Source organism: Vespa velutina, chromosome 2 (assembly GCF_912470025.1).
Source record: "Vespa velutina chromosome 2, iVesVel2.1, whole genome shotgun sequence".
NCBI lineage: Eukaryota > Metazoa > Arthropoda > Insecta > Hymenoptera > Vespidae > Vespa > Vespa velutina.
In genome coordinates this window covers 14800047-14813318 of record NC_062189.1, presented here as the reverse complement: position 1 = coordinate 14813318, position 13272 = coordinate 14800047, and the positions used below count along the sequence as shown (strand labels likewise).

Here is a 13272-nt window from a genome sequence, read left to right as displayed (position 1 = left end):
TTTGCATCTCCCTCCACCGTTCCCCCCCTCCCCTCCCCCCCACCCCACCATTATGTTAATATCAAACCTCTCTGAATAATTCAGCGTTCCAAATGCATGCATTTCGTGACGTGGAGAATAGAACAAAGAGCAAAAGATGTGGTTAATTTGCTAATTTTCTTCATCCCTTCAGGTGGACGAAATATGCTCGTTTTTCTATTAAAATGAACTTTGATCTTCAACGGATTAGAAATGAAATGTATTCTCCGAGGATGAATCATTAATTATTATTCGTTAGGTATTATTAATATCATTTTCGTCATTATAATAATAACATTATTATCATTGTTATTGCTGTTGTTGTATATATATATATATATATATATATATATATATACATATATATATATTATATATTACTGTTGTTGTTGTTGCTGCTGTAATTATTATTATTATTATCGTTATTATAATCATTGTTATTAATATTATGAATTATGAAACGTTAGAAATATTTGATCGATAGAACGAAGATAGAAATGATTCAGATATCGTCAATATTTTCTCGGGAAGTAAAATATGTATATTGTATGTGATTCAAACCATCGTGGAATATCATTTTCCATTGAATTTCAATGTGTTGAGAGAGAGAGAGAGAGAGAGAGAGAGAGAGAGAGAGAGAGAGAAAGAGAGAGAGAGAGAGAGAGGGATAGATAGTGAGAATATAGTTACGGTAACGCATATGCTTGTATCTTATTGATTCATGTCAATATAACGTGAACATAGAGAGGCACATTAGTTGTATGTATACATAAACGCAAAGCTTTTCTCTCTCACAGTCATATTCACATTTACGTTCATCTCTTCACACTTATGTGTATATATATGTATATATATATATATATATATAGGTTATAACGCATAATGCATTAGTACGCGAAACTTTGAACCGATTGGTTAGTTACAATAGATAAGGCCAAGCTAGCCTGCAAATGCACATCGACAAAATAGGCGTAGTTGGTGCATACGCGCCTTGGCACGTTGTTAATGGAAAGCTTTACGCCATACCGGAATCGATAAATTGTAGGTGGAAAGGGAAAGGAAATGGATAGATTGTAAAATGTTCCTCTCTATCTCCCAAGATATTTCTCGTGTTAGACCTATGATACGACACGATAAAGATCACTGGTTCGCGACCTTTTTTTCTGAATGAATGGTGTATTCGAATGAAGAGCTTTGTTTACAGGTCAGATGTCTACATATATATGCATATATATATATATATACACACATACAGGAGCTTTTTTTGTCATATCTGTAAATGACGTATTTGTAAATACGTTGAATTGTAAATTTGTACTCTCTATAATCGATTGCCATTGACGTCATTAGAAATATTCTATTTATAGTTCTGATTTTTCGAATTCTATAAAGAATTCATAAGATATTATGCATATCATACAGACATTTTATATTTTCTATATTATTTTGTATTTTATACATAATATATATATATATATTTTTATGTATATTTCTATATATATATATATATATTATATATATTTCGTTATTATCGTTTGAACTCTTCCCAATTGGCATTTCTTTTGATTTAAGTTTATCAAGAAATCTGATGGTTTTTAACACTTGATTGAGAGGATTCTTAGCGTCGCGTATCGTGTTGCTAGTTCGTGAAATATGCAGAAGCTAGTGCAAAAGGCGCTTTAAGATGCTTTCAAAGGGAAAACGTAGCATCGCCGAGAACGTAATGCAATGTTGCACTGAGATAGAGAGATAAAAATAAAGGGAGAAAGACGGATAGTTTTAGATGGTGCAACTAATAAGAAATTCTGAATCCGTTGCCGCGACTTTGCTGCTAATAACTTAGCTTCCATTAAGAGTAATTTGGTTTGATGGTCTCGCAAGGATGAATTAATCGATCTAAACGAACTCACGGATTTCATGATAACTCCGTTTCAAGTACGAACTTCGATCTTTGTCGATTACGTTTGATTATCGACTATGGGATGGATTAAGTGTCTCAATGAGTTGAGAAGTTTAATCCTTTGACTCGAAGAATCAGTGGCTTAAGAGACAATATTTTTTTTAATTTCTTTTTTTTTTTTCTGTCATTTCCTTCATTAAATCTGATAATTTAGATTATAGAACCGATATAATACTTATAATACTTATTCATGAACGATACAAAATGTCATACTTTGATGTCCTTTTTCTTTTTTGTTTTTCCCCCCTTTTTTTAGAATCCTCGAGAAAGTTTTTTTTTTTTTTTTTTTTTTTTTTTTTTTTAAGAGCGTTCGAACTGTTGAAGAAAAAAGGGAGAAGTTTTATGTTAAAGCTAGTGGTATCCCGTTGAAAGGGCATAAAAAGGAAAGACGATCCAGCCTCGACACTTTGCCTTTATCCCCATCCCCCACTCTCTTCCATCTGGCGTAATCGCAAAGCACTGTAACCGATCGTCGCTTTTCCTTCGCGAACGTCCTGGACATCGGTCGAAGACATACACGTACGAGCACGTACAGATTCGCATACATTCTCAGGGTCGTTTAACCATGCGCAGTCACGCGCGATACAACCGCTGTTCCATCGATATAGCTTGCTTCCAATGTTCACCCTTATTCTCCTCTCCACGGTGAAACGTACGGAAGCGTACCGTGTACGAAGATTTAGATAGCTAGCATGCACACACACACACACATACACACATACACACGAATATATATATACATATATATATATATATATACTCATACAATATATATATATATATACATAAACATTCATATACATACGCACATACACGTGAAAACGTAGAGAGAAGATGAGAGAGAGAGAGAGAGAGAGGGGAGGAGGAGGAGGAGAGATAAAACGTACACGTTCGAAGAGGAAAAAGCAAGAGACGAGCTGTTAGATACGATTTTAACCGTAATCCTCCAACGCAGACCGTTATCGTCGATGCTGAATATAACGATCACCGTGAGTCCTGGTGATTTTCTACGTGCTGTGCTGTTGGATATCGTCAGAGACCAAGAGTTACATCTTTCTTTCGCCAGTTATCTTTCGAATTTTCAACTTTAGCATTCTAGTCTTTCTCAGTAACGCGAAAACATAGAATTCGATAAATACGATGAAAAGTAATACAGTTATTGCGATAAATTTCGACGATTACGATGCGATATCGTAGGAAGGAAAACTGAAATGATTATTTGCGATAATAAAGAATACCGTAGGAAGGAGAATTCCTTCGAGATAACGTTATATAATAGATATCGTAGATATCAAGAAATTTTTGATTCGTTGCAGAAAGAGATCAAGAAAAGAGATAAGAAAGAGTTGTTGCTTCGAAAGTATTTATTAAAAACTCGAGTGGTTCTATTCTTTGGGTTGTATTGGTAGATAAGAGGGGAAGATTCGGGAGGAGGCGAGGGAATGGAGAAAAGAAGGTGTACATTTGTCGAGAAGAATTATTTTTATGTTGTGATACCTCGCGCCATCGTGCCACGCGACAAAAACTTTCACGAACCGTGGAAAAGTTTCCGGCTACCTTAAAACTCACTAAAGGCGGTCGTTCACTTTCTCTCTCTCTCTCTCTCTCTCTTTCTTTTTGCACATATACGTATATATATATATTTTTCTTTTCTTTCTTTCCTTTCGTGTGTCACGAAGGTTAATTTATGACATGCACGTGTGGCACAAGTCGCGATAACGTCGCGATTAAACGAGGGTGAACGAATCGTGTGGGACTTTCGTGCTTACAACTACGTACGTATGTACATACGTGTTACGTCTCTTCGTAAAGAGATCTTCCGGTATAAACAAACAATGAATTACGATAAATGTTTGTAAAGAAATTTCATCGGGTTTTCTATCAAGGATAGAATTAATCGTCGTACCCTTAATATTTGTGTTTTATTTGTTTAATTATTGACCGTCCTTATTTCATTCCTTCATACAGTTCCACGAGTTGTTCACATTATATCGATGAATATTAAGATCGTCGGATAAATCTTATTTGATCTCATTCGCATTCTTTCATTTTCATGCACACATCCTTTTAGATCTTTATCTTTATGTTTTTATATTGTCATTTCAAGTAAACGTTCTCCTTTAATTTAACACCAAAACGTTGATCCTTCGAAAGATACTAGAACTTAATATCCTTCGTAGTATAATTTTAAAGGGCGGAGGGAGGGGAGGGGGAGGGAGGGACGGTTTATAATAATATACGCAAATACATAAGCGAAGGATAGATACGCATTTATATTTACCGAGCGATGCAACGCTTTCTCGAACAAGGGAACGTTCGTTAGAACGTTCATTGCGATTAATTTCCTTTATTACTCTCTTCCTCATTCTGACTGATGGATCAATATGAGTTATTTGTTCACGGAAATTCGACGAACTATTAAGTACGAGGTCGTTTAACGGGAAACTTTATAAGGGTGAATATTTCCAACGATGCAATTGTGTAATGATATAAATTGTGCTTTATAAAAATAATTAAAAGAAAATTGAAAAATATAATTTTGCCCAAGGTTTTCTCATAAAAACAGACTTTCCTTGTGTGTAATATATACAAAAAAAAAAAAAAAAAAAAAAAAAAAAAAAAAAAAGAAGAAAAAAAAAATTCTCCGAAATAAAAACTTACATTAGTTATATCATGATATTTATTATATATTCAGCAAGGATAATCACGTACATTATTAACTCCAAAATCAACGAACGCATTATGATTAACCTTCTATTTGGAAAAAGTAGTGATTCGTTGTATAACTGTGTGCATTAAATCTTTCATTAATCTATCATTATATTTTCTCATGTTGTGTATTTCGAAGTTATCGATGCGTTACGTATATACGTAATGTAAACAATCGAGAATTTACGTTTACGTAAAATCCTATGATTTCGAGAATGTATACCGTACGCAATTTCTAAAATATTATATTTATCGTTCTAACGTTGTGGTTAATCGAGCTATAATAACAATATATTATTTTAATAGACGTACTTTTTTGCTCTCGTATTCTGATTTTAAGTAATATAGTGAATTACTAATTATAAGCCTTTTTTAATAGGAAATTGGATACCTTTAATATCCAATTCCAGAATCACAACGTTGTAATAGTTATTCGAATGTAATAATATAGTATTTCACGATTGATGACGAAATAATGACATATAAGAAGAATACGATAGTTACATACAATACATACATAGTGTAGGCAGCTGACTGGCTGGCATGGTAGCCGCTAAACGTCCAATAAGCAAATTGCGGTTCGTATAATGAAGCGAGGATAGCAGTTATTAACGAACGGTCGTATTCAGCAACGTCGGCCTCTCATCGTAATTATCTGCCGCGTGATAATTTGTCCTTTCATCGAAAACGAGCTGAAACGTCGTCGCTACGAGCGCGTCACGAAAAGCTCGTTGCCTGTACCGTTAACATTTTGTGGGTTTCTCTGGTCTAACACCCTTCTCTCTTCTCTCTATCTCTTTCTCTCTCTCTCTCTCTCTCTCTCTCTCTCTATTTTTTTCCCTCTTCAACCATACTTCCACTTCGCAGTAATAACGCCATGCTTTTTTTTTTTTTTTCAGGAAACAAGGCATGCTAAAAGTTCCAATTCGTTCGTTCGGTCGTTTTCGTGAAACGGCGTAGTATTACCGAGTGTAATCCTTGCTAATCCCGCGTGGAAAGTGTGCTCTAAAAGCGTGCTTCACTATAGGAATACAGTGACCCGGTACTTCGATAGGTACCTATCTTTTTTCTCGTTTTCTCTTTATCCCTCCTTCCCTCCCCTGCCCCTCCTTCTCTCTCTCTCTCTCTCTCTCTCTCTCGCTTTCTCTCTTTTTCTCTGCCCTTTTGGTGTATCTGGGAATGCAAGAACACAGCAACAATACTAGTTCCAATCAGAGCGTCAGTCTTTAAATACTCTTTCTTGTTGGTTATTTCTTTTTTTTTTTTTTTTCGCATACGACTCGTTTAAGTGGCGCCAACGTTCGTCGGTGATAAATCGCAGAAAGACAAAGAGGGATAGAGAGAAAGAGCGAGCGAGAGAGAGAGAGAGAGAGAAAGAGAGAGAGAGAGAGAGAGATCGAAAGAAAGGTTTGGAGGTAAATCGTAGTCGTTAGAAAAGAAATTCCTCGTCTTTCGAAGAGAATTGAAGCTTAAAGGCCTCGCCTTTGCGAAATACATCCAGCTTAGTGTGAGCTTCTTTTTAATTCGGCCCTTCGTCCATCCCTCTGCTTTGATTTTGACGTGATTTCTTCAGTCGATATAAGGAATTCCTCGTTATCTTTTCGTGGAAACACCTGAGCCAAAAAGAAAAAGAAGAAGAAGAAGAAGGAGAAGAGAAAAAGAAGAAGGGTCGAATGCTTTTCTAACGTTTGATGATCAATCCCAAACTATTCGAGAATTTCTATAGATAAATCGTCGAGAAGCTATCATCGTCCCTTGGCCTCACGTTCCTTTTCTTTTCATCCCTCGATCTTCTCATATCCATTTTCGCATAAACTCGTTGGGATATATTTAAAAATGTTTGCATAATCTTCATATTAGGTGATTTTCTTCTATGCACTATTCTTTCTCTCTCTTTCTTTCTTTCTCTTTCTCTCTCTCTCTCTCTCTTTCTCTTTCTCTTTCTCTTTCTCTCTTTCTCGCACTTTTACCTTATAAGAGGTTTCTTCTTCTCGACGCAAGATATAAGAGAATTAAAATTCCATTAGCAACGGTCTTCAAAGGTATTTATCGCCGAACGACAGGTACAAACAGAGTCGAGTGCAGTTCAAACTGCGATTTGTGAATGCACGGAACCGGTTCTCTTGCGGAGAAGACGGATCGAGTAGACAGACGTTTCTCGCTTTTCAAGTCTCTTTGTTCTCTTTTTTCTCTTTTGCTTTTTCTTCTCATCCATCTGCCTCCTTTATTAAAGAGATGCCATGGATTTTTACATGACAGTGAAGGGCTCTCGAGCTTATTTCAAAGTCTATGGAAAAGGGAACTTTTCTCTTTCTACTTCAATTTTTCTCTTTCTATCCATCTATCTCTCGCGAGTGGGATCATCGACGTTTTGTCGTCTAAACACCGGCCTCCCGAATTTATTCATGAGATATAGGCACCGATATAAATCTTGTGGCGGGTTGGCTTTCGAAATTATGATCGATACGTCCCGCATACGATGCGAGGCTTTTGAAAAAAAAAAGAATGACAGAATAAAAGAAAGCCATATATATATATATATATATATATATATATATATATATATATATATATATATATATATACATATCCGTATACATAGAAAGAGAGAAAGAGATAGAGTGAGAGAGTGAGAGAGAGAGAGAGAGTAAGAGAGAGAGAGTGAGAAAGAGAAAAAGAGAGTAAAGCAGACGGGGAAAAGAAAAAATAGCTCAAAATCCAGCGACGCTTACATAAATCAGCTTGAGCTCGAAGCAGAGTTTTTCGTTCTGCTCTCTCGCATACATTTTCTTCTTGTATTTTTCACTTGGATCATTTAGTTTGCGGTACGATAAATAACTATCTACTTTTCTACTTCTCCCTCTCTCTCTCTCTTTCTCTTTCTTTCTGGGCCCTTCTTTCCATTTCTATTCGTCTTTACTCAAAAGTAAGACATTTTGTCGGTCTATCTAAAAACGCGTTGTTTATTTTGGCCCAAGAAGAGGAGAACTCGCCCATTAGAGAAGAAACTTACGTCGTCTGCCACTTTGATACGAACCTTCAGAGGTGGTTCCCTATGCTAGTCTATTTTTTGGCCTGTCCTCGGACGCCGTCCTGTCACTCGATAAGAAAAATCGCGGGTTATTTTTCTAGTGGAAAATCCACGAGTAAGCCAGGGTCGAGTGCAATTCGAACGACTGATGACTCGAAGCATTAGAGAATCTTTTGGATAAGCTATCATGAGTGATAGCTCGTTTCCATTTCTTTTCATTCAATTTCTCTCTCTCTCTCTCTCTCTCTCTCTCTCTCTCTCTCATTCTCTCTCTCTCTTTCTCTATTTAAAATCATCGTCACTTTTACTCTTTCTCAAAATGCAAGATAGCCTAACTATTGATCTCTATTCATTGTAATATAAAGATGGTGCATAGGAGAAAGACCTCCTAATTTCAAATATACATACATGTTATTCTCTCGATTTTCTCGATATATCAAAAAAAAAAGAAAAATATATATATATATGGAAAATTAAAAGTTTCGAGTCTATTCTCGTATCAAATGCTTTTTTCTCTTTTCTCTTTTCTCTCTCTCTCTCTCTCTCTTTCTTTCTCTTCCTCTACTCATTCTACACAAACTATTCGTTTTCGAATTGAAAATCTTTTGTTGATTCTTCTTATACTTAGGTTCACGCTGCTTGAGTATACATAAAAGACTCTTGGATTTGGGTAAATATATATCATTTCCTTTTCTTTTTTCGTTCGATCGAAAGTCTGGTTCTTCTTTAAAACATTAATTACTTATTATATCCTAAACTCGATCGAATATTCTTGACATACAAATAATTCGAAAAGAAGAGCTAAGAGAATTAAAAGATATAAACTGTGTGAGAGATTGATTATTATTTTAGATCGATTAATTGAATTAACATAAATTGATAGAATTCATTGGCAATTTATGTGATTAATTTTCAGTGAATAAAACAAATCCGTTTTATTACATATGCACGTTGCAGAGGAGATCGAAATGCTTTGTGAAAAATATGAGAGTTCGTGTCGAGTTAGAAAAATCGACGTAGGTGAGAGACAAAGGACGCAAAAATGTAGCAGTCAAAGGATCAATAAAAGGCAGAGAGAGAGAGAGAGAGAGAGAGAGAGAGGTAGATAAAGGAATGAAACGATGCGCAAATTAATGCTCGGTGAAGCTTGTCGCGATCGAAAGACAACCGAACAGAGACAGTGAATACGATGTTGCATTAATTTATATTTCTTGATAAAACCTGTAGCCTTTCTCTGTCAGTCGATTAAGTCACCGTAAAACGGTAGTATTACGTTATAAAGGGAATGTACAAGTACCGAATCCGTTAAAAGGGATTGCAGAGAGTGAAATAGTAAGTGGCTCTCATTTCTCTCGTCTACGAGTAGGATACGTACCGATCGTCGAGAAACGATCTCAAGCTCGAATGCTAAGTAAAGATTTGCCCGTGCGCTACGATACGACGGAGCTACCTGATTGGTCATTTTCATCGTATCTCGACGTCATATTGAATATTCTAAGGGTTTCGCTCGATCTTTTGCAAATGTCACGAGAAGAATCTTCTGTTGTCTTTCTCTCTCTCTCTCTCTCTCTCTTTCTCTCTTTCTCTTTCTCTTTTTTCTTTCTTTCTTTATTTCTTTCTTTTTCTTACTTTTATCTTACGTCTATTTATTTTATGTTTTATTCTTGACAATGGAATGACATATTTATTAGATGGTATTTACTTTTCTTTGACCTTCCTTTTTCCATAGTCCACATTATTTCCCCGGAGAACGTGGATGTTCCGGAAACACGCAAAAGCTCTTCTTCTGTATTCTTTCCATTTTGTTTCGTTCTTTCTCCGCGTGCACACCTAAGTTCTGACGTTAATAACATAGTTAATAATACACGCTAATTTAAAGATAACGAAACTGTCATTAGGTATCTTATTAGAGAACCAACGACGACAGACATCGATCGCACTTTTTTCCAGTCGATTTGCGCATGCTCATAAAGCTTTCGTTCAAATAACTAATAAAACCAACTGACGCATCCTCGTAGGTGTTGACAAACTTTGGAGTGATGTATCCCGAAATCTTCATGCCACCCACAATTCTCTCCATTCTTTTTATATAGAATGGATTACGAAATTAAAATTCAGGTCAGTGAATTGCAGTAAATCAAAACATAAATTTATAGTAACGATCTAGCGGAAAAACTGTTCTTCCGTATCGAGGCCAATTTAATTCTGATTCGCAGAAATTTACCGAATCTTGTTAGCAGTTCGATGGAACGAACAAGCTAGCTAACTAGCTAGCTCTAGCTTTCGTTTTCTATCGAATTTTTCCGGAGTCTTATTATTTAGAAAAGACAAAACAAATGTTACGAATATGTTACCAGATCGTATATGAATTTACAATCTTCGACTGACAATAATCAAGTTCGACATACCTAACGAGCACATTGATTTTTTATTTATTTATAATGAGAATTTTGAATATTTCTCGTCGAAATAGAACTTCTTTTTTTTTTTTTTTTTTTCTTTACAGACTATATAACTTGGCGAATAACAGAGTCATTTTTATACTCGGCATTGTTCATATTACTTTGCAAAATTCTCTGTAATGAACCATGCGAACTATTTAATGAAAATATTTTTCGTTCGCAAGCAAAGTTTGTATTTTTGCAAAGCTAGCAATATTCTTACCGCATAGACCCAAGTCGGCTTTATACCAGAAGAAAGAGCTTTCTTTCGACTAAGTCTGAGACAGAGAGAGAGAGAGAGAGAGAGAGAGAGAGAGAGAGAGAGACAGAGAGAGAGAAAGAGAGAGAGAAAGAGAGAAAAAGTTAGTGTAAGGCGCTCTGGAAAAACGGGATAAACCTTGGGTACTTTTATCTTGATACCGCCTTAACAAATGCCACATATAAACTTTTACTTTTCTCATTTCATGATTCTCACGTGAACGAGGAGGATCCCTACGAGACTTGCTCTTTTTCAAAAGAGTAACGTCGAGCTCTCATTAACTCGAAACATCACCGGCTGTATAACGCCTGCTGCTTAATCTACGCAAGTGTAATTATGCAAATTGATGAAGAAAAAGAAAAAAAGAAAAAAGAAAAAAGAAAAAGAAAAAGAACAGTGGATTTTTATAACCGGAGAAGATTTCGTGATCGTTTAGAATATATTTAAATGTTGAAGACTTTAAAGATAATTGACATTCGTGTCTATTTAATACATAGATTTATATATATTTTTTTCTTTCTTTCTTTCTTTTTTTTTTTTTTTTTTTTTTTTTTATGTGCATTTCAAATACGTATAAATTTTATTTGAATTCGTTTCTCGGAAAGATCAATGAATGGATGATGTTAGAAAAATTTATATCATACGAAAAGAGATTTTTTTGGGGTATTTTAATATTTACGCTATTTAAATTATTGTTTACGAAAGAGAACACATTCTCGATTGTTTTATTGTCAATGATATCAGGAATATATATGGGTGTTCACGTTCGATGACAAATGAGAGGCGTAAACGAGAACGTATACGAAGCGAACGTGTTATTCAGCTTTTCTTCCATTTCAGGGTAGATTCTGAAAGCAATTTTATAGCCAGTAAGCACATCGATTTTCTTTTGAAAAAGAATGAGAAAGATGAATAAAGAGAGAAAGAGAAGAAAAGAGGGAAAGAGAGAAAGAAAGTAAATGGACACTTCCTTATCCGTAATTTTTGCTCGTGGTATAAATTGAAATGGTTTCGTGTAAAATAGCTCGCACACGTTTCAAGTAATTTAAATGTGTAAACCTTCGATTGTAAAGAAGAGAGCTCACTTCTTTTCCCTCTTCATCCTTTAATGGTGGATTAAAAGTTCGCAGGCAAATCAACGTTATATACGTTCACATCGTTTCAGATTCTGGGGATGGAGATTTTTCACAAACTAACACAAACTAACGGAGAATTATTCGATAGTAGAAAAGAGAAAGCTTGAAAAAAACAAGAGAAAGGTTGAAAAAAAAAAAAGAGAGAAAAATAGAAAATTGATCGATACAGCAAATATTTGCCAAGTATTCTTCGAAAGATATATATCATGATCCTCACAGTTAAAACTTTAATCCTCGTATCGAAGTTAATAGACATTTAATGTTACATATCGCGAGACTTTCTTTAACTTTTAACGTAGAACGTAGCGAACGTATCGTAGCGAACGTGACTATCATTTTTTGAACGTTTTACGATATTAATCCACGGTAAATAAAATAAATAAGAAATTAAATTTTTATCAAATTACATTTGATCTATGTTAGAAAAAGTTATTACTTGATAGAGTTTCATTCATCTCGTTTTATCAACTTTAAAAGTTGCGGTATCGATTGTGAAACGATTGAAAATATGAAACACGAAAATTTTCAAGAGATTTGTAGGATAGAAATGAAATTTGAAAAGCAACGTCGAATAGTAAATAAAAATACTATTGGTGATCGGATTCTGTAATGGTAAAAAGTCAGGATCCGTATAATCAAATTTTTATTTCTATTTGCCGAACGTACATTGAATTTATATATGTTTATACCGATTTACCAATATATGTTTATACACATATATATATATATATATATGATATACTCGATACGATACGATATTTGATTTGTTATTAATACAGTTCGTTAGAATTGCACGATTCGATTGGATATATACTAATCTAATTCTACCATCGTTAGCGTAATCTTTTTCTTTATATTTTTATTTCATATATGCATATATATGAAAAAAATAATATTTTCTTTTCTCATTCGAAATGTATAAGCTTGTAAAACGAATTAAATATCGTTGTATTTAACAAATTAAAAAAAAAAAAAAAAAGAAAAAAAAAAGAAAAAAAAAAGAAAAAAAATGTATAACAACTTTACAGGAGAGCAACATCACTCGTCACTTTGATTATAGTTAAAGTAAAAGAGAGATTGTATTTACAACGACATTCATTTTGTAATTGCATTTAATACTCAGATCTCTTTATCATCACCGGTTATATTTCGAGGTCCTTCCTCGACGAAGGTGTATATTCCTGTCAGATAGTGGTAGGAAGGCATGAGGCATGGGTTTTGCGATCGATCTAGACAATAAGTAGCAATGTTATGAGATCGCGCAAATATTTATTCTGTGTACAATGTCGTGCACCGAAGTTCGAATTTACAAGATTGCAAGTAGTATTGTACACGTCCACTTTGTAACGGTTACTACTACTATAACGGTGAAGCCTATTGCTAACTCAAATGTTTGTCATGAACGTGGTGTGCTTTATGAACGTGGTATCCTTGCATTTAGTCCTCCGTGACAAAGCTTATCTCTCTTTCTCTCTCTCTCTCTCTGTCTCTTTCTCTCTGTTTGTCTCTTTCTCTCTCTCTCTCTCTCTCTCTCTCTGTCTCTTTCTCTCTGTTTGTCTCTTTCTCTCTCTCTCTCTCTCTCTCTCCCTCTTTTAGTCCTTTTGTCTTTTCGACGACAATATCAGTTATCAAATGTTCAAAAACATTTTCACATGAATTACAACAATATATTTCATTATTATATATGTTAGTTTAACTTTGAGCAAAATATAAAAATC

General features: G+C 34.7%; 1 protein-coding gene across 10 annotated transcripts in view; it reads right to left on the bottom strand.

Moving 5' to 3' along the window:
• Window positions 1-13272, bottom strand: part of LOC124957848 (zwei Ig domain protein zig-8) — a 195643-nt gene that overhangs the window by 95355 nt on the left and 87016 nt on the right. Inside the window, exon 1 of one of the 10 annotated variants that reach the window (XM_047515270.1) lies at window positions 5205-5796. The exons of the other annotated variants lie outside the window; for them this stretch is intronic. Within the exon in view, the coding sequence (XP_047371226.1) occupies window positions 5205-5206 (2 nt within the window). The 5' untranslated portion in view covers window positions 5207-5796. Of the gene's footprint in view, window positions 1-5204; window positions 5797-13272 lie in introns of those variants that run through there. 10 annotated transcript variants of the gene reach the window in all.